General features: G+C 36.1%; 1 protein-coding gene across 1 annotated transcript; it reads left to right on the top strand.

Moving 5' to 3' along the window:
• OMA1 (OMA1 zinc metallopeptidase) lies at positions 1 to 18,071 on the top strand. The gene is made up of 8 exons (XM_009492912.2): positions 1 to 518; positions 951 to 1,179; positions 2,235 to 2,408; positions 2,500 to 2,607; positions 4,221 to 4,349; positions 8,444 to 8,518; positions 10,261 to 10,410; positions 17,853 to 18,071. Exons 1-8 carry the CDS (start codon positions 10 to 12, stop codon positions 18,069 to 18,071), a joined length of 1,593 nt encoding a protein of 530 aa, XP_009491187.1. The 5' UTR covers positions 1 to 9.
• Positions 18,072 to 18,772: the final 701 nt, after the last annotated feature.

The following is an 18,772-nucleotide window of genomic DNA, read 5'->3' on the forward strand; positions in this document are numbered from 1 at the left end:
AAAGAAGTTATGAATATCATCTGTGGTCTAAAGTTGCCGGGCAAGAACTGTATTTTCTTTCATTTAGCTTCTTTGACCAAGCAGGGGAAGTCAAATAATCTCTGTAGGTCTTACGCAGGATATTGCAGAACTCAAGTCAGTTGTACACGAGATACATGCCAAAGGCTGGATTTGACTGGAAATGCTAGAAACTGTTTTTTGACTGGAAGCCCTGACTCCTATAGAAACTTAATCGGTAAAGGACTGAGGTGTCTTTTGAATGTCCCAAATACAGAAGTATACAAGAATGCATGCCACAGCTGGGGAAGGGTTTGCTTCCAGTCTTCTCGTCCACTGGGGGAGAAGATCACATCCCTCCAGATTAGTTCTGTAGGGCAACTCCCACGTAATTTTTCTGCTTGGAACATTCAGATCATCAGGTCTTTTCGCACATCACCATCGTTTCAGGCTGCACCAGTTCCTCTTTTCTGGATTATTGTTAAGCCAGCTCAGAAATTACTTGCTATCATTCTTGGCAGGTAAAATACTCTCTTACTTCCTCTCTCAGTATAAGACTCCATTATGCAAAGATGCATGCATGGGTTTCTGGAGAATGGTAGGTGTATTTGTAGTGTTTTCATTTAATACCTGTGCAAAATTTTTTAGGACTGGGGCCTAGACTGACAATTTGCTCAAGAAGGAGTTGTTTCCATTATCAGAGGTGTTAGATGTATGTTTTGCTCTTCTTGTTCTCCTTTACATGTGGTAGAGGGAGATGAACCAAGACACTAAGGGGGATTCCTTCTTCTCCTGTGGGAGGGAAGAAATGGAGTGGAGTAGAAGCCAATTAGAGTATAACCTTCCATAAGCTCTTGCAGGAGGTGAGACTGTAATATAGAGTATAGCAAGGGCAGACACTAACAAATTCCTTTTTAACTATGTCCTAAGTTGACACTGTTTCTATCTTACAGGAGCATAAGAAATTGGTGGAAGGCACTTCCTCCTAATAAACGGGAACTTTTTAAAGAAAGTGCAAGGAAAAATAAATGGAAGATACTCCTGGGTGTTAGTAGCTTAGGAGTTTTGTTTGTCATGTTTTATTTTACTCACTTGGAGGAGACACCCATCACTGGGCGTGCTCGACTGTTGGTGTTTGGAAAAGAGCATTTTAGGGAACTGTCACAGATGGAATATGATATGGTAAGATTTAAAAAAAAAAAACCTCTGAAATTGTTAATGCTTTTTTTAGTGATGAGATAGTCCAATTAATGAGATGGGCAAACAAACCTAGTAGTGTCCTAATAAGTTTCGAATTTCATGCTTAGAACCCTGCAGAGCACCCCTATCAGTTACCCCCTCCTCTTATCCCCAGCCTTTTTAAGAGTTCCCTTTTCATCAGCAAACCTTTCAGGGACACATGATGGTTAAAGAACACATTATATGTATATAGCAAACAGGTCTAACTGTGTTACTGTCATATAACAAGAAATCTGGTAGAAGCAGTAAAAGCATAGGTAACAGGTACACGCTCAGATCTGTCTCATTTTCTGTGCTGATTGGAGCATTCTTTGGCATGTAAGGTCCTCGCTACTAAACTGTCACTTTGTAAGGTAATACTCTCCACCTGCATTGAATCCTACTTATTTTTTTTTTCATTGGATCAGCTCATTTTTCTTTAATTGCTTTCTTTTAAACTGTCCATTGCACTAATTTCTGTAACTTTGGGTTCTGTGACTCTCTGTTTTAAAGCCAGTGAAACTTGATAATCCATATACAAATGTCACTGTATTCCTGTCTGACAGAGGATGTGAGCTAAGAATAGAAGTACAAGGATATATTCAAATTACATCTTTTGTGTGAATTTGTCCATTTTACAAATTACAACAGAATTATACAGATACAGAAAAATTATAAATTCAAATGGAAATTCAGGAAGGTGTAGAAAGGTTTGCCAAATTGTGATGCCAAGCTTAACTGTGTATTAGGAAAACGTCAGATAAAGGAGCCTGTAGGACCAGTCTTACACTATCTTATTGTTGATCTGTGGTCAGTTTACTTCCTTTTAAGTTTATTAATCCTTAACTTCTGGGTCTGAAAGCCTAAACTCTTTGATATATTGGCTTTGCCTATATGAAAGAAAAATGTGTTAAAACTTAGGTTTAACTAAGTTGTGTGTAGCCACTAAATTAGTTTACCAATTAGTCATTTACTGTGTGTTTGTTCTGCATGGCAATCAATGAATTTTTTTTTTTCAGTGGATGGAGGAATTCAAAAGTAAAATGTTACCTGAGACAGATGTGCGCTATCAGGTTGTGGAGAGAGTTGTTCGTCATTTATCTGAAAGCAATAAGGACGTACCACAGGTCTCAGCACTCAGTTGGGTTATCCATGTGGTAGACGAACCAGGTGTAAATGCTTTTGTGCTTCCAGTAAGTTGAACCTGATACAAAAAGTATTAGTAATATTGAAACAGTGTTTTATTTATGTGTCTTCTACTTAATTATCTCTTTTTGTTTATAGAATGGCCAAGTGTTTGTTTTCACTGGATTGCTAAATGCCGTTTCTGACATTCATCAGCTGTCTTTCATTTTGGGACATGAAATAGCTCATGCTGTGCTGGAACATGCAGTAAGTATTTAAAGGAAGCTGTCTAAAATTCTTAAATGAATTCTAATTACTTTAATTAAGATTTTTCCTATCGCTACCAACCAAAGTTCCAGTGTGACTCTTTCTAATTAATGAAAAATTGAGTTTGAAATGACAGTATTCTGATACAGTATATCCTTATTACTCATGTAGTACTTAATAACTGTCAGCAATCCTGTAGTAGTCAATGTTAGCACGAAGTCTGCCAGTGCTTTTTCATAACTGTACGGATGGATTATGGCTCACTATTAACAGTCATTTAGAACTTGGTCTGGAAATGCCTATCCTCCTATAGCGCAGACATAAAGAACTAGAGGCACTCAGCAACTTGGTTTGTTACTCCTAGACTCATTAATATCTACGAAGTGGATTTAATAAATTAGTCTAAAATACCTGATATTTTTCTTATAGTAGCACACAGTTTTAGAATGCCAAACTCCAGAATGGCTGGACCTTGATTCTGCATTTACAGATGATTGCTTTCACAGACTTAATTGTTCCATATCCTGACATGGATGTGTTGAAATTAGTAGTTCTTTGCCATTTGAACAGAATGGATGTAATAGTTTTGTTGTGCTTTGTAGGTACAACTATGAAAAAAGAGGATGGTATGGAAATATGGCTCATACTGTTCTGGATTGGCATGATTTGTTAGAAAGCGCTTCTTTTTTTCCAAATTGATTTCTTTCTGTGCGTGTCATTTTAAGAAATTGTATTAATTACCTATCCATCAGTTTAGGAAGACATAATGAGAAGCTTGTAATCATAAAGATCCTGCTAAAATTGCAAAGCTAATCTGGAAATGGGTAAATACATTTTGAAGGCAGTGGAAATACAGTAGAATTGCTTACTGCATATTGTATGATTTTGGATAAGCAACAGGTCACATGGTTTCTTGGGTTCAGTTGAGCCAACTAACTTGTTAAACTTCTAAAAAAAAAATCTCTAATAATAAAAAGCACTTACCTTGTTTGTATGGAACCTGTGTCACCTGACTGGCATAGGGAAAAGTATTGCATAATCCGTCTTGTAAGTGCTCGGATCAATTTGTTCCATGTCAAATAGAGCTCTGAAAACCAGAAGAATTTCAGTTTCTTTCTTCAGGTTCTCTTAGTTTCTGAAATTAAAGTAATGCAACAGAAAATAAAGAATAAATATATTATGCCTAGTGTTCCCTTATCCCATTAGTGTTCCTGTCTAAATGATGTCTATCTTTTCTCAAAGTAATGTAAAGAATAGTCTTCTAGGTCTTTTTATAGATTTTTTCGTTCCGACTGAGGTGTTTCATGGCCTTTTTACTAGAGAACTCTGTCTGCCTGCTGTCATCATCTATCTCAACCTTTGAATCTCTCAAATTGGGAGATAGCCAAAATGTATTTGTTCCAGCTGTATTAATGCAGTTGGTGTGGATTCTAGACTGAAAGTACCTTGTATCCAACTGGATTTTTTTGTGCAAGCTGGTGAGCTTGTGCTTGCCCTGTTCCTGTGGCTGCATAGAAAAAAATTAGTGATTTTTACAGTGTTTCCAAATTCTGTTATGTTCTAAAGAAACATCAGACAGTAAGGAATGAAAATGGGACAATTTTTGTTTGCAGGCAGAGAAGGCCAGCCTGGTTCACTTCTTGGATTTTCTATCACTCATCTTTCTCACTATGATTTGGGCCATCTGTCCCCGTGATAGTTTGGCAGTTGTTGGCCAGTGGATTCAGAGCAAGTTGCAGGAGGTAAGACTGACATTTTGTATCAATCTTCCTGAGCTCCAAGGAAAAACATTTTTAATCTTAGGGAGATAGTACCACTAAGAAGCATGTTTGGGGGGAAAAAGGCAAGGAGAAAATATTATAAGCAAAAATTAATATTTGAGTATATTTTTTAATTAAATATGTTTTTATAAATCTGCATCTGCTTTAGTTGATACATATTTTCATTTGTCATCTTCAAGAACTTTAGATCTCTCTAAATCATTGGATTTAACTGAACAGTACCTCCTTGCCAAGTTTCCAAGATAAGAAAATTGAAAATCTAAACACTCTTCTAAAGTATAAACCATGCTATAATAAAACTTACCAAAATAATCTTTTCAGACAGCATATATTCCAATAAAGTAAAATTCAGAGGCTCTGTGGTGCTAGTTTTCTTCAGCAGTCTAATTTACTCTCTGCCTCCAGACAGTCACTGATCTATTTTTTTTTTTAAAAGTGGGTTTTTTTAAAATAAATTGTGCTTACATCATAAAACTTGAATCTGAATTTAACTGAAAGAGCTCTGGTTTCTTTGACTTCTCTTGATGCTTTTCCTGAGATTTCCCCCGGTTCCTCAAAAACATAAAATTAAACATAACCAATCTGTTTTCTTATGCTAATGGATAGATGTGTGGATTCTGAACATAAATTATCTCTAAAGAGCTTGGATATTTGTACAAGCAGCTAAGAAACCAATACATTGATGAATGCTAGCCAGCATTTTGAAGAGCTGAAGTTGGAAAAAGCAAAGTGTGAATCAATCCTCAGACTGCTTATAATTTAGACAGCAAAGTTTAACTCCCTGTCAGCATCTTTTCTCCTCTTCTGTGCTAACTGCAACTGATATTTTGGCATCGTGGATTGGAGTTGTGCTTTAGGTTGCAAATGGAATCTGGGTTTAAGCTCATAGTCATAGTGTGCTATAGGAAAGATCTATCATATATGAGATACTGTACAGTAATGTCCTGGTTTAAAACTCTGATCAAACTCATCTTCAGTAACGTTAAACAAATCCATATGTAATGCAGAATAAATAAGTGACTAATATTGACAAAGCTTTCATCCCATATACAAACGATGCTGAATAGAAATTTTTGTTTCTGTTAGTCACCCAGGACTGCAACATCTGTTTGTTTCCTCCATTCAACATTTGCCTGTTGTGCTTATGTGAAAATGAATCTTCTGCATGTTTTCTCAGGGTGTTTCTTTTCCTCTTCTTCCATAACTGTATTTTACTTTTTAAAGTTTTAGCATCTCACTCTATGAAAGTATTGTTTAAGCCACATTGCAGTACATGCAACTGTTTCAGTATTTTCTTTTATGTCCTCAGAGGCTTAACTTTTTTACCCTACTGACTATTGTTTATATTTTATTATTGACTATAAGTAGTTTCCAGTGACCCTTTGTAGGCCTTTTTGGCATGTTAGCTCCAGTTCTGCTTTTTTCTCCAAAGCTAGTGAGTTTGCTTGCCTGAAGAAATTGTGAAGTTCTCTTATGAGATTCATTCATGGTTGTTCTTTAGTCATGTATTTCTGAACTGAAACACGTTGGCTTTGCTTTTACAGCAGCAGATATTTTATATGGGAACGAAAGCCTAGGTATTATTCTTGGAATAGCACAAAGCACAACTCTGAGTTTTACTCGTGTCCTGCACACTAGTTTGTACAGATACAGTACTTCATACTCCCTTTCTTGTCCACCTCACACCATCAGATTTGTATTTCGTGTGGAAACAGGTCATTTTGGATAATCCACTTACCTGGAACTTCCTTTTCTTTAACATACACAGACAGCTCTGGTAATTGATTTGAAAAATCAACTCTGTCGTCTTTATTATGTCCGATTTCTGACAAGGATTTTAGAGTTTGAAGATCTAATTTTTCATTCCAGCACATTCACAAAAGATTTTAAAAAAAAAATTCATTTTTCAGTAGCAGATTAGTAGTATTGTATGTTAGATGCCTCAAGACTGTCTTATGTGGCCACTGCCAAGACTTTATTGGCTAGAAGCACACTTTGAAAGAGCACCCAAGTTTTCTCAAGAGATCCAGATTATCTTATAGTTTTAATTTTAGATCTGAAGAAGAAACACATAGAATTCTCACAAATTGCAGAGGATGCATTTAAGTCTCTTATGTTAATGAAATTTTGGTAATGATCAGAACATAACAAACCTGGAACCCTACTTGATCATAAGCCATATCTAGTATAAGAATTGCTATATGGAATCACATCAGAGTCTGTTTAGGCTTGTAACTTGTCTGTGACTGGCCAGTAGCAGATACATAGGGAAGAATAAAGGAAATAGCAGCAATTATAGGGTGATAGTTTCTTCAGATGCCATCCCTGTTTCCCCAGTCTGCAGCATGGGTAGGTCCTGGACTAGAGATTGCATTAGTGTTGTGTTTATTTTTAAAAATACAGCCATGTTTTTGCAGGTGGTATTGGGATAGACATACAGGTAAAGAGTCATACCCTAATGCTTAACTGTAAATGCAAATGAAACTATTTAAGGGGTAAGAGTTTAAACGCTGATCTTTTTATTACCATCTTCCTGCTGTCCCAGGTCTCTCTTTCTAGATGGTCTATTAAGACACATGCATTCAGACCCTCAATTTCCTAGTTCTTAAACTTCTGCAAATCTTTTTTTGAGGTGGATGCTACCCCTTCTTATTTAAAGTTGTTGTAAACATCCCAGAGGAGAAAACCACAAGTGGTTGTAACTGAAGAAATAGAAAGCTGCCTGCTTGTGTAAGCCTTTGTTCCAGTTAGTGTTTTGGGTAGTCCTGTTGCCTGTTACCAGTTTCATTTCCCAGTCTGAGAAATGTTTAATAATTAAACAAATAGTTTATCTGGCTGACTGGGAAATAGTGCTTCAGGAATACGTGACAGACTTCCCAGGCATATCTTTGCTGTTTAGTGAATATATGCACACCAGTAGACCCAGAGCACTTTTCAAGGCAATAGAAATATATATTTCACTTCAAGTAATGACTTTATCATCAGAGGATTTTAAAAACATATTTATAATTGCAATGTTTAAGGTCTGTAAGGAGACAACCTCATCTGTGGTTACTTATAAACCAGCGTATTTGGCTTTGAAAAAAACCCTGTAAAGGATCAGCTTTGGTTGGTTTTTATTTTTGTGCTAGTAAAGAAAAACTATCAGTACTACTTTAGAAAGAAGCAAAAAGTTACAGATACCTTTATGTACTCAAGGGATTGGACCACTTCTTTGGTGCTCTTCATTTCTACCTGTTTCGTCTTTTTGTCTTTTTTGTGGAACTTAGGAGGAGGACATATTTTTATAACCAAGTAAAGAGCTGATAAAACCTCTTTCGCTTCACTAACCTTGCACATCCCCATTCTTCATTTGATATTTCCTAGTTGATGCCTAAACCAAAATGTTGTGACATGTTCCTTATCTCTGCAGGAGCAGCCTGTTTTAACAAGTCCTGATTTGCATTTACTGTAACCTGATATACTAGGCCAAGGTTGCCCAAGTCTACATGAATTACATATGCCAGAAGATACTGGTATATATGACTAAATAACTATTTGAGAAAACTACCGCTGTCTCTTAGTGTGTGTTAATACAATGTCATACCCTAGAAAAATGGGAGAGGAGTTGGTCAGATTTATGTCTTCTAGTTTGATTTCTCAAGGGCAATTTGCAACTTGTGTTGGGGGATAATCATGACAAAGGAGTGATTCCTGCATGAAAATGTTAATGGCTACATTCCATACTGTGGGCTGTTTACAATACAAAATAGATCATACCAGGTGATCTATACCAATAGATCTATACCAGGTGATAGATCATGCTGTGAGACTGGCTGATGTGAGGGGCCATGAAAATATGTATAATTTGAATTAATTTCCACTGAATACAAGATCAATTAATTACAGATAATGGAATTAAAGATTACATTAAGAAAATTAGTACTGGTCACATGCAATGTGAACACGATAGATAAACACCATTTCTTATGAGAAGGTTAGAAAAATAGCTACAATGCTCTAGGTTTGTACACGTTCCAAACCAAGTGGTAGAGCTTTAATGTGCCTCTTTGCAGTTTATGTTTGATAGACCATACAGCAGAACATTGGAGGCTGAAGCTGATAAAGTGGGACTTCAGTTTGCAGCAAAGGTAACTATAACTGGTTTGTTTTATTAGCAGTTTACCAGACACTTTTCAGTTTCTGTTATAATCAGAGGGAGTTTCACACTTCATACAGAACTAAACCGTCTGTGGGACGGTTCCCGAATTTTCAAAGGTACGTAGATTAAAGAAGTAATGGGAAATAAAACAGTTTGTAGGGAAAGTTGAAGTCATTCTGGCTAAATTGTATGTAATAAAATTGAAGTTGGTGAAGTTGTGTATTATTAACTGCACAGTATACTTTTTATGTAGTTTATTACTGTTAGAAGAAAAAGCTACATACTTATAAAGAGGAGAATGCCAGATAGCAAACTTCCGTAAGTAGGTTATATTTAATTGTATGTGAAGGTATAAACTGCCCTTTAGATTTTTGCTTCACTTCATTTTCATCTATTGTGAGAGGTTCTGAGGAGTGCTTTACTATATTGTAGTACACCTAAAATACTCTCATCTGTAATATCTATTCTCATAACAATACAGTAAAATTGAAGAACTTTTTGATATTGTGATTATATTTTCTGTGATTGCTGATAATTGCAAAGTATATCAGTATTGTTCTAGTATTTAAAGAATTAATCTGAATACAGCCATAAAAGTAGCGCAGCTTTGCTAAAGTAAGAAAAAAATTTCGTCAGAAACTACTTGGCAATTTTTTCATAGTTTGTTTTTTCAGTCACTTTTTTTTTTTCCCCTGTGGATTTTAATTCTAAATTAAAGAAACTAAAACAAATCTTTTATTTCTAAGTGCAATAGAGCTAGATAAGTGTTAGATAACTATGAGAGCAGCACCATCTAGTGTTAATATTTCATAAGGAAAATTTCCTTAATTATTAATATTTCTTCAAGGAAGAGTTTTTAAAATTAACTTTGATTCTGGGGTCGAAACTGCATTTGTAGTTTGAAGTCATCTAAGGGAGTAAGTAAAATCCATGAAAAAAAATGTAATTGCTGTGGGCGTGCTCGCTGCTTTGTAATACCCAAGATGTAGGGCCATACCGGAAAGAAAGCAGCAAAGTGGTATCTCAGCATTTCTCTGCTTGTGCAGAAAATCTTTTTATAATAATAATTTTAAGGAATAAAGTCAAAGGCTAGAGCACCACTTCTGTATTTCTGGGAAAAAAAAGGAAGTAATTTTCTTACCTTCTGAGTACTCATCTCTTTTTCTCTTAAACAAGTGAAAATTAATGTAAGAAATCTTGTTCTTCTTTTCCCCTCCACTTAAATGCAAATAAAAGGAGTCTGTTGGTGATATACAAATGCCATTCTTAAAATTAGCGTTCCATGACTTTCTATGGTTAAATATACACTTCTATGGAGAGAGAGAGAGAGGAATTGTGCAGAATTGTTGTGGATTACACAGATAACCCTTGAAAAAGGCAGTGTAACCACTTACAGAAAAGCCTTTGCAGTTCATTTTTAGAGATACTTAAGTATGAATTCTTATCACTTTATATTTTTGACTCTAAAAAGTCTCTTGGTGTAAGTTTTTTTTAAGATCGGTGGAATTACATAGATGTTAAAAGGAACAAATCCAGTGTCTATCTGGATGAGTTTTTTACTGCATTTAGATATTTTAGAACAGCCTTTTCCTGTCAGGTATGGGGGGAATCATCTAAACAGGCTTTAGAGATCTAAAATTTAAGATGTCTTTTGTAATTCAATATCCATTAGAATGTGTATTGTATTACTTTAAAAATACAGTGGTGTATACATTTCCTTTCTGCTTTCAGGCTTGTGTGGATGTACGAGCAAGCAGTGTGTTTTGGCAACAAATGGAATTAGCAGAAACCATTCAAGGGCAGCCCAAGTTACCGGAGTGGCTCTCCACACACCCTTCTCATGAAAATAGAGCTGATCACTTAGACCGGCTTATCCCAGAGGTGAGCAGAGTTGCAGGAAGTGTGTCTTTTTCTCTTAGGAAGGTTGCCAGAATTAGTTTGGTATTGATTCATGAGCTACTTTGATATTGATTTACAATCTGCGCTTTTAGCATCATGCTTATCTTTCTCTTTATCCTTACAGAAATTTTCTGTTACAAAGTTCTCCAACCTTAAAGGTTTTATTAAATGAGGAAAAATTAAGATAGCACAGGTAAAATGTAATTATATTCTAGGGTTCTTTTTTTTTCTTTTCTGATCTCTGATCGAAGTGTAATATTTTTGCTTTTGAATGTCCTTCTGGTACACTTGTGACAGTGTCACAGTTCTCATCTATTCTTTTCTCTTTTTTGCCATTTTGGAAGCCAGTTTTTAAGTTGGATCCCTAAACTGTCTTGACTTCTCTTGCTTTGGTAGCTAGCCCTATGCTGTCAAATAGAGAATGCTCCATCCTATCCTGTCTCTCTCAGTGGTGTGGAATTGAATACACCTCAAATAACTGTGCCACAGATGAATGTCAGATCCCCAGTAGAAGATTTCTTAATAGCCCTAGTTATGATAGGTCTCTGTAGATTTTGCAGCCTGCTTTTTCCTTCACATCTCTGTTCCGTCACATTACAGAGCAAATTTTACCCCACTCCAAGGAACCTGAGCTAATTCACGCAATTGCCCATCAATCTGCAGTCTTTTCTCTGTTCTTTCTTTCAGATTTCCTCTCAGAGGAATGTCAAGTAGATAGCTGCTTGGGGATTCTCTTAATTTGATGTGCTACTTGCTGGTAGCTTAAGAGCACAGAACTGTTCCAAGTTTAGTAGTCTTAGTTTGTTTACTATTTCTTTAAATAGTGGGGGTTTTAACTATAGAAAAATGGCATGGATTCATTTTTACCTAGTTTTTTCTTTTTAAAAGATACTGTTAAAGCACTTCAGAACAGCACTGTTTTTCGGCAAGCTAAACTGTGTTTGGAAACTCCTTTCCTTATAAACAACTGGTAATTTCGTCGTTTTCCGCTTTTCTTTTTTTTTTTACATTCTCAGTCACTTCAAGTCTTTCTTAATTCCAAACTGAAGATTTATTGGCAGAGAGAGCACTAAAATGTTGAGATGTTTCCTGATCTCAAAGGAGAAAAAAAGATTTTCATGAAACCTTTGATGAGAATGAATGCAGTAAATATTCTAAATAATGGCATAAATCAAAAACAAGCATAGGGGTGGGAGGTTGCAGACTGGCTAGACTGAATATTTTAGATTAATATATACAAATTCTGTACTTTGCAAGAACAGGTTGTTGAGATTATTTTGATGGATTTTCTAACACGTTAGAGCGGCTGAATGGAAAATGATAGTTGTTGTGGAGCCTTAATTCTAGTTAGATTGAACACAAAGGGTTCAGGATCCTTTATTTTCATACAGTTATTGACTGGCTTATAGAGCAGTAATGAAATAAATTACTTCGTATGTTCTGTCTACCCCAGGACTGATCAAATAAGTTAAATAACTGAGCAACTGTGTAGAACTGGCAGTCATGTTATTTCTGTCTTATCTCTTGTAGTTTAGCAGGTGGAACAACCTTCATCTTTTTATAGCCACTCTCACTTCGAAGAGCAGTGGAGGCTAGGAAATTTTCTTCCAAAAGATAATTGAGGAGATGTTTTCATTTGCCTTTTACCTTAAACATTCTTTGGAGTAAGGTGAGAAAGCAGGAGCTGAAGGCTTCCTGTTTTTAACAGAAGTTCACTAGATAAGTGAGGTCAATATTACAAAAGTGGAATAAAAATGAAATAAGGTATGTAGAGGTGTTGTTGGAGGCTTCTTGTCTGAAGTGATGACTCCCCTTCATCTGAGAGCTGCCTTCTTGAAGCTGGGTCTCAGGCATTTAAAGGGAATCCCAGGGCTTGGTGGTTGTTCGGTATCAATCCCTTTTTCTTCCCGTTTTTCACATATTTAAAGCCTTTTAGAACAGTATGTTTACCATATATTAATGGCCATTAGATATTCAGAGCCCAGGGGGAGAAACCAGATTTCAAAAAGGTCCTTTTTATCTCTCTAGTATCTCTCTGTGAAGAAACTGTACTTCTTAGACTCAGTATTAGATCCATCGTGAGCAAGAAACAAGGGTTTAAATCCTAAAAAAAACGCAAACGTGCTGGGTTTTACCTTTGTGCTTGACTTTGAATATTACTTCAGTTGAAATTGTCCTTCCTCTGAAGAGCTGAATGAAGTAGACAGGTTTGTATTAAAGATGCTGATATTTTTGTGTTTCATATGATGATGGTTTTGAATTTGAAATGGTTTTCAGGACAATATAATATCTATTATTAGATGAACTACTGTAGCTGGGGGTATTAGAGACAAATTTTTGGACTTCTCAGGCCGTGCAGATGTTTCTCTACAGACTTCAAAGCAAGTTCACAATAAGATGCGATCAGATAAAGTGAGACTTTTTCTTCAGGTAATGACATGGCATGTGTCAATGAGGTGACTTAATAGTCTGAGGAAATGTAAATTAAAGTAGGAGTAACACAGAGATTCTCTTTTCACATAATTAAAACTCATTTGATTTGCTCCCTGACTTTTAAAGATCTTCCATCTGGTTTTCTGAACAAGTTGGAAGCTACAGCCAAGCTGAGGAATTAGTAAATAAGAGAGCTATAAGCAGTTACAAAGTGGCGCTGTCCTGTAAAGGAAATAGAGGAAATTAAAAAGTTACCATGTTTTTAAAGGATTTCCCCCTCAGACTGGGAGAGATTTGGATTGTAAACTAGGGAAACAGAATATACTGTTAAATAGGAAACTGAAATCTCCTAGAATTCCTGTATGGAAGGTAGTGAGATGCTTGGTAAAGGCCTGTGCATTTTATTTTCAGAAAAAGAAATCTTAAAATTATTTTGTACTAGTGGGAAGGATGGTTACTATTGTTCTGGAGAGACAAATTGTGGAAGTGTGGTGCCAGAGAGAAGCTATAGGATCTTCTAGTTCATCTCTGAACCTTTTATTTTAATGTTCTCTGACTTGCTACAGTTTGTCTACCTTTTTCCTAGTATGCTGTCCAAGTAGAACACTGTACATCAGCTGAAGCTTCAGCTATACTGAATAAAGCAGAAGGTTATCTACTGAGCCTTGCCTGCAACACAAAATTTCATCTTGACATGACATTTGCTTTTTTGGCATCATGTTGTTGGCTCCTGTTTCCCACTCTTTCTTGTGGAAATGCTGTGTTGAGATCATTTCGAGTGTAATACTAAGTTGGGATATGTCACCTCTACTGCTTCTCTTTTGTTTGCTAGGTCAATTAACTTGTCAAAAAAAAAAAAGTTAGTTAATTTACTTTGGCAAGATCTGTTCTTCTCAAATCCGCATTGGCTGTTCATTATTTTTGTTTGGGTTGTTATTGCTTATTCCTGAGTCTGCTGCCTTTTAGTATATTGAAGATACATTTATTTCGCTTCCTTTTCAAAAATGGGTTGGTATATTTGCCCTTTGCTCGTGATGTGAAGATTACTTCAGATAGTTCTAGTTCTAGAATATATTAATTAAGCCTTATCAAGGTGAAAACTTAAAGGAAAATAAGAATAAAAAATACTGACCTGTGTTTCTATCCTCCCCATAAAGTTAAATTTTTGTCACCGTTTTCTGTGCCAACCGAAGCACTGAAAGATTTGAAGTTTAGCATTATATGCAGGTTGCTTTTCTTCTCCACCAAGTAACAAATCTATCCATTCTTTAATTATCTTTTCACTACTACTTCATTTGTAGAACCTGTTGTCTTCCCTATGCCTGCTAATTGTCATTTGTTTTGCAACTCAGCGGGTTTTTTTTTTTTCCCTACATGCTTGTGCTATTTCTTAGTTTTTGTCAGAAATGCAAGGTCAGAGCGTAAGTCAGCCCTGCCAAGGTAATCGCAGTTGATACACAAGAGACTATAACCCTTGGCCTGGTTTGTGGACAAGAGAATGATGTGGCTTTTATACTGAGAGAGTTGACAGCCTGAGAGGTAGGATGCACTCCATAAGACTGTAAGGGGTCAAGATGCAGCAGTTAGCCTGGTATCTGTGACACTGGTGAAGGATTAATACTGAGAGCTAAAAATTACTTTTTTCTATATTTGTCTCTGCTGATAGCCTTTATATGAAAGCAATAGGATGAGACAGACCTCCCTAATTCTCATGCCTTCCCCCCTCCCAGTACATTGCAGGCAGTGACTGCAATTGTATTGATGAGAAAAACAGCTTCACCTTTGTTACTTACAAGCAATAGTTTTGATGTTTTATTTGAGATCTCTTGAACCGGTAAGCATGCAGGTGGTCTTTATTCTGAACAGCAGTACTTCTTTCTTAAGGTTAACCTGAAAAGAACAGCATTAAAGTACTCTCAGTTCCCAGGTGTATTTACATACACACTCTGGCTAATTAACCTTGTCTCGGTTCTGTCCATCTTCTTTATTGAGAACACTCTTCAGTATGAGCAGTCAATGAAACGTTATTGTTATAATATCAATATGCATGTGCTTCATTGAGAATGCTTTTACTTTTCCTCTTACCCAAACTGTCAAAAAACAATTTACTTGAGCAACATTAAATTACCAGATTTGAAGTTGCTAGTGATTTTGAAAGTACACTATGGCTGACCACGTTGGGCTGTTTTATCATTCAGGAAAAATTATATTGTAAGCTCCTCAGCCTCTTATTGGCATCTTAATGATGTTGCAGAGCTACTGGCACAAAATAAAACAGCAGCAGTCAACTGAGCTAGGGAAAGAACACTTTCTAACCAGGGTTAAATGTTGCATGGCAGTCACAAACGTACATACAAAGACTAATTTCACTGGAGTATGTAGTCATAGCTGTCTTCAACAGTGAGATGACATGTCGACATAACTTTCCATTCTCATAACTGTAGTCTTTTTAATGGCATGTGAGTTGGTGTTGAATAGATGCCTTCTACCTCCTTGGACAGCTTTACGTCTACCAAGAACGCAAAGACATCTAGAGGGTAAAAATGTTAACTCTGAAGTATTGTTTTTTACCTTTGCTGTTGTGACTTCAGTATTTTTAGATAAGTGAAACCATGAAAATAGGCCAGGCACTATATAGCCAAGAAAACCAGAGATTTAAAAATGCTAAATTAGTTTAGAAGAGGATTACATTGCCATTTCCAGGATACAGCCTAAATCTTTATATTTCCATTTGCCTTGAATAATGCTGCTTGACATTAATGCAGTCTTGCAGCAGCTTATGTTCTGGAAGAGAACAAGAGAAAACTCTTGGTTTGTCATAAATGTCAGTTTAGAAATTAATTGGTCACTGAAGCAGAAGTGTTCAATGGTACAGTTGCATTTGGTGACTACATGGATGCTCGTGCTGTAGAAAAACAAATACTGAAAACTTTATTTGTATTTTTTAGAAGTTAGACAAGAGGAATATTTGCATGCGTAATCCAGACTTGTGTATCCAGTAATTTGAATGTTGCATTTCAGCAAGAAACAGCTGCAGAACCTTGCTACATTCCTGGAATGTGTCTTTTTCCAAAGCCAGTTGTTAAATTTAAATTCTGGTTTTTTTCTAGCCATTTACAGCAATCTCTTTACCAGTTCACTGTAGTAGTTAGGGAGAAATATGTTTTGGTACCTCCTTATACAAAGAAATGAGTTAAGAACCTCTGCTCTTCTATTTTAAAATCTGCTATAGTAAGATATTCCCAGTGTCTCCTGTGGAAGAATACCAGATTGTTTCAAAATGATGGGCAAATACTTATACTTAAGTGTACTGGGATATTTGATTTGATATTTCAGCCAAATGTAGTGTATATAAAGCAGATTAAATTTCTGCTCTGTTTTTTAAGCGCAGTGGTAGGACGGCTATGAAAACTGTGTAACTTTTTTCTTCCTCTTTAATTCGTCTAGAAAAAGTAAATCAACCCACACTTTCAGCTAACAGTCCCTAGTACTGGTCAGGAGGCACCTGGCTACAACTCAGGACAGGTCTGGCAATTACTATTCAAGAATCCACAGTTATGAAGAGAAGTGGAATAAAATATACATTTGAACTTATTTTCCCATGAAAGGACTAAAAATAAAGCTGGATGTCAATTTGCCGATAGTTTTGTACTGTTAGTTGGGGCTAAGATACAGATAATAGTGCATAAAAGCGACCATACCACAGTGACCATTGATCAGTGCTAAGTATCAGGCTAGTTTTTGACTTGGTGTTTTCTTGGTGTTTCATTTTGCAAATCTTGAAAAAATAGTTCTCAGCAGAGATGTAGAACCCTCTAGAGTTCTACATACAGTATTTTGCTATATGATACATAGGAACTTGCTTTTCTTGATTAGTTTAAACGGGTCTTGTAGGAGAATCCGTGGATACTAGCAGATCTGTGTACAACTGCTTGCACAGTACTGCATTGGACTTAGTTGTGTGGTATCTGTTGTTAGCTCTAAACGAGCTGCCTGTTTTTATGGACTAATTAAAGTATGTTCAGCTTCGTTACAATGAACACCAACTTAAGCATCCTTTAAAACAGCTAACTTCATACTGCTTTGTATCAATTTCTCCATGGTGCCTTTGAGACATGAGATTCATTCATTGTCATACCTTTCTCAGATTGCCCATAAGGCAGAATGTTCTTGGGGGAGTATGCCTGCACTAATGGATTTTGATTCTCTGGGAAATTCTTTGGCTCCTTTGTGCCTCTACTTTCTGATCTGTAGAATGGAAACAATGGCACTTACTCAGTGACCAGGAGTAATTTAAAGTTTGGTCTCTTAGTGGTAATCTTTTTATCCAGATAAATTTTTACCTTCTAGAGACGCTGTTTTCTCGGAACACTTAGAAGCTGTGTATTCAAATGCTTCTTGGAGATGAGATCACTTGTGTAACTGGACCTTAACTATACTGATCAACCATCTGGAACTCTGTGCCAAACAGTTAAATGTCCATTATGTTGTTGGAGATTTTTCCCTCCTTTTTTGAGTCAGGCATCTATATATAGTTGCTTCAATAACAAAATATATCTGAAGTAGTCAATTATTCACAGCCCTTTTTTTTTTCTTGTGCAGTCATTTTAATTTACATGTGAATGTAAATGAAAAGGTAAAAAGTACTGATGTGAACAAGTGTCACAAAATAGTTGGAGAACTTCCTCCTTATTTATGCTGTACCTTTTAGAGTATCCATTCTTCAAGAGACTGACTGTGAGAAAATGAGAGACTATGAGAAAATTATTTTTGTTCTTCATTTTTTTCCATTGTTTTACCATATTGCTGCTACCTCTCAAGAATTCTTGGTTTCTGTTAAAAAGTTGTTCAGTAACAACTCAGACTCAGTATTATACTCACTATGCTTTGTATGCAAATACAGACCTTACTGGAAAGCCAAATCACTGACTGAAACGTTTTTTGTTTTACTTATTTAAATGAGGTTGATGTGTTTTCCTATGTATTCACAGGCTCTTAAAATAAGAGATAGCTGCAATTGCCCATCTCTTTCTGGACCAGATCCTCGCCTCATTTTCAAACTTAACATGCAACATCTCCTGGAACTGTCTAAAGATCAAGAAACGCTGAATTCTACAAAGCAAGATGTCTCAAAAACAAAACTGGATTTTCCTCACACGCAAAAAGTGGAAGATATGCCAGTAACTTTTGCAGCTAAACCTACAAACTAATGATGATAATTTTCACTTTTTTATGACACTTGTCCCTGAAGGTCTGTCTTACAATGCAGATTTGTCTTTGAACCATGAAGAAGATGTAGCCACTAATACTCTGTTTCTTTTATGTGATCTCTCTCTCAAAGCAATAGGAACCATGCCCACACAAGAAGAGCAGTGTGTTGGAGCAGGAAGTTTCTTATTCATCAAGAGATACTAAAATAAATCACTTCTCAGGGGAAAGATAATCTCGTACAATCCAGTCACACAGTGTAATTTTCAACTTTATCAGGCTCACCTTGATCAGAGGACATGAGCCAGAAGCGTCCCTAAAGCAGAGGAAAAAGTACAATTTTCATCACTTAAGTTGTCTGGTTTATCTTGCTGTAATTTGGGTTAGATCTGTTCAGCTTCATTTGAGAAATAATGAGAGCTTACTGCCTGTTCTACATATAGTATGTTTAAAAATATTAAGCTGAGATGTGGTAATAGCCTATGGGCTAGATACACCCCCACTTAATTAGGTGGATTTACTGCTGGGATTTTTCTTCTTTCTAAGGCATTTTAGAATATGGATTGATTCAACATTTCTCTTCACAGCAACCCGAAAGGGTTGCACAAAGTTCAATTTAAAAAAGGAGTTAAATAATTTTCAAGGAAGTCTTTCTTCTGAAAAAAACACTGTGTAAGAACCAGTCTGTAGCACTAGAATGCTT

Source organism: Pelecanus crispus, chromosome 5, assembly GCF_030463565.1.
Source record: "Pelecanus crispus isolate bPelCri1 chromosome 5, bPelCri1.pri, whole genome shotgun sequence".
Taxonomy (NCBI): Eukaryota; Metazoa; Chordata; class Aves; order Pelecaniformes; family Pelecanidae; genus Pelecanus; species Pelecanus crispus.

Coding starts and splice junctions, on each gene's coding strand:
- OMA1 (XM_009492912.2), top strand. CDS start 10: ATGAATATCATCTGTGGTCTAAAGTTGCCGGGCAAGAACTGTATTTTC. Junction 1,180..2,234: donor CACAGATGGAATATGATATG/GTAAGATTTAAA, acceptor TTTTTTTTTCAG/TGGATGGAGGAATTCAAAAG. Junction 8,519..10,260: donor GACTTCAGTTTGCAGCAAAG/GTAACTATAACT, acceptor TTCTGCTTTCAG/GCTTGTGTGGATGTACGAGC.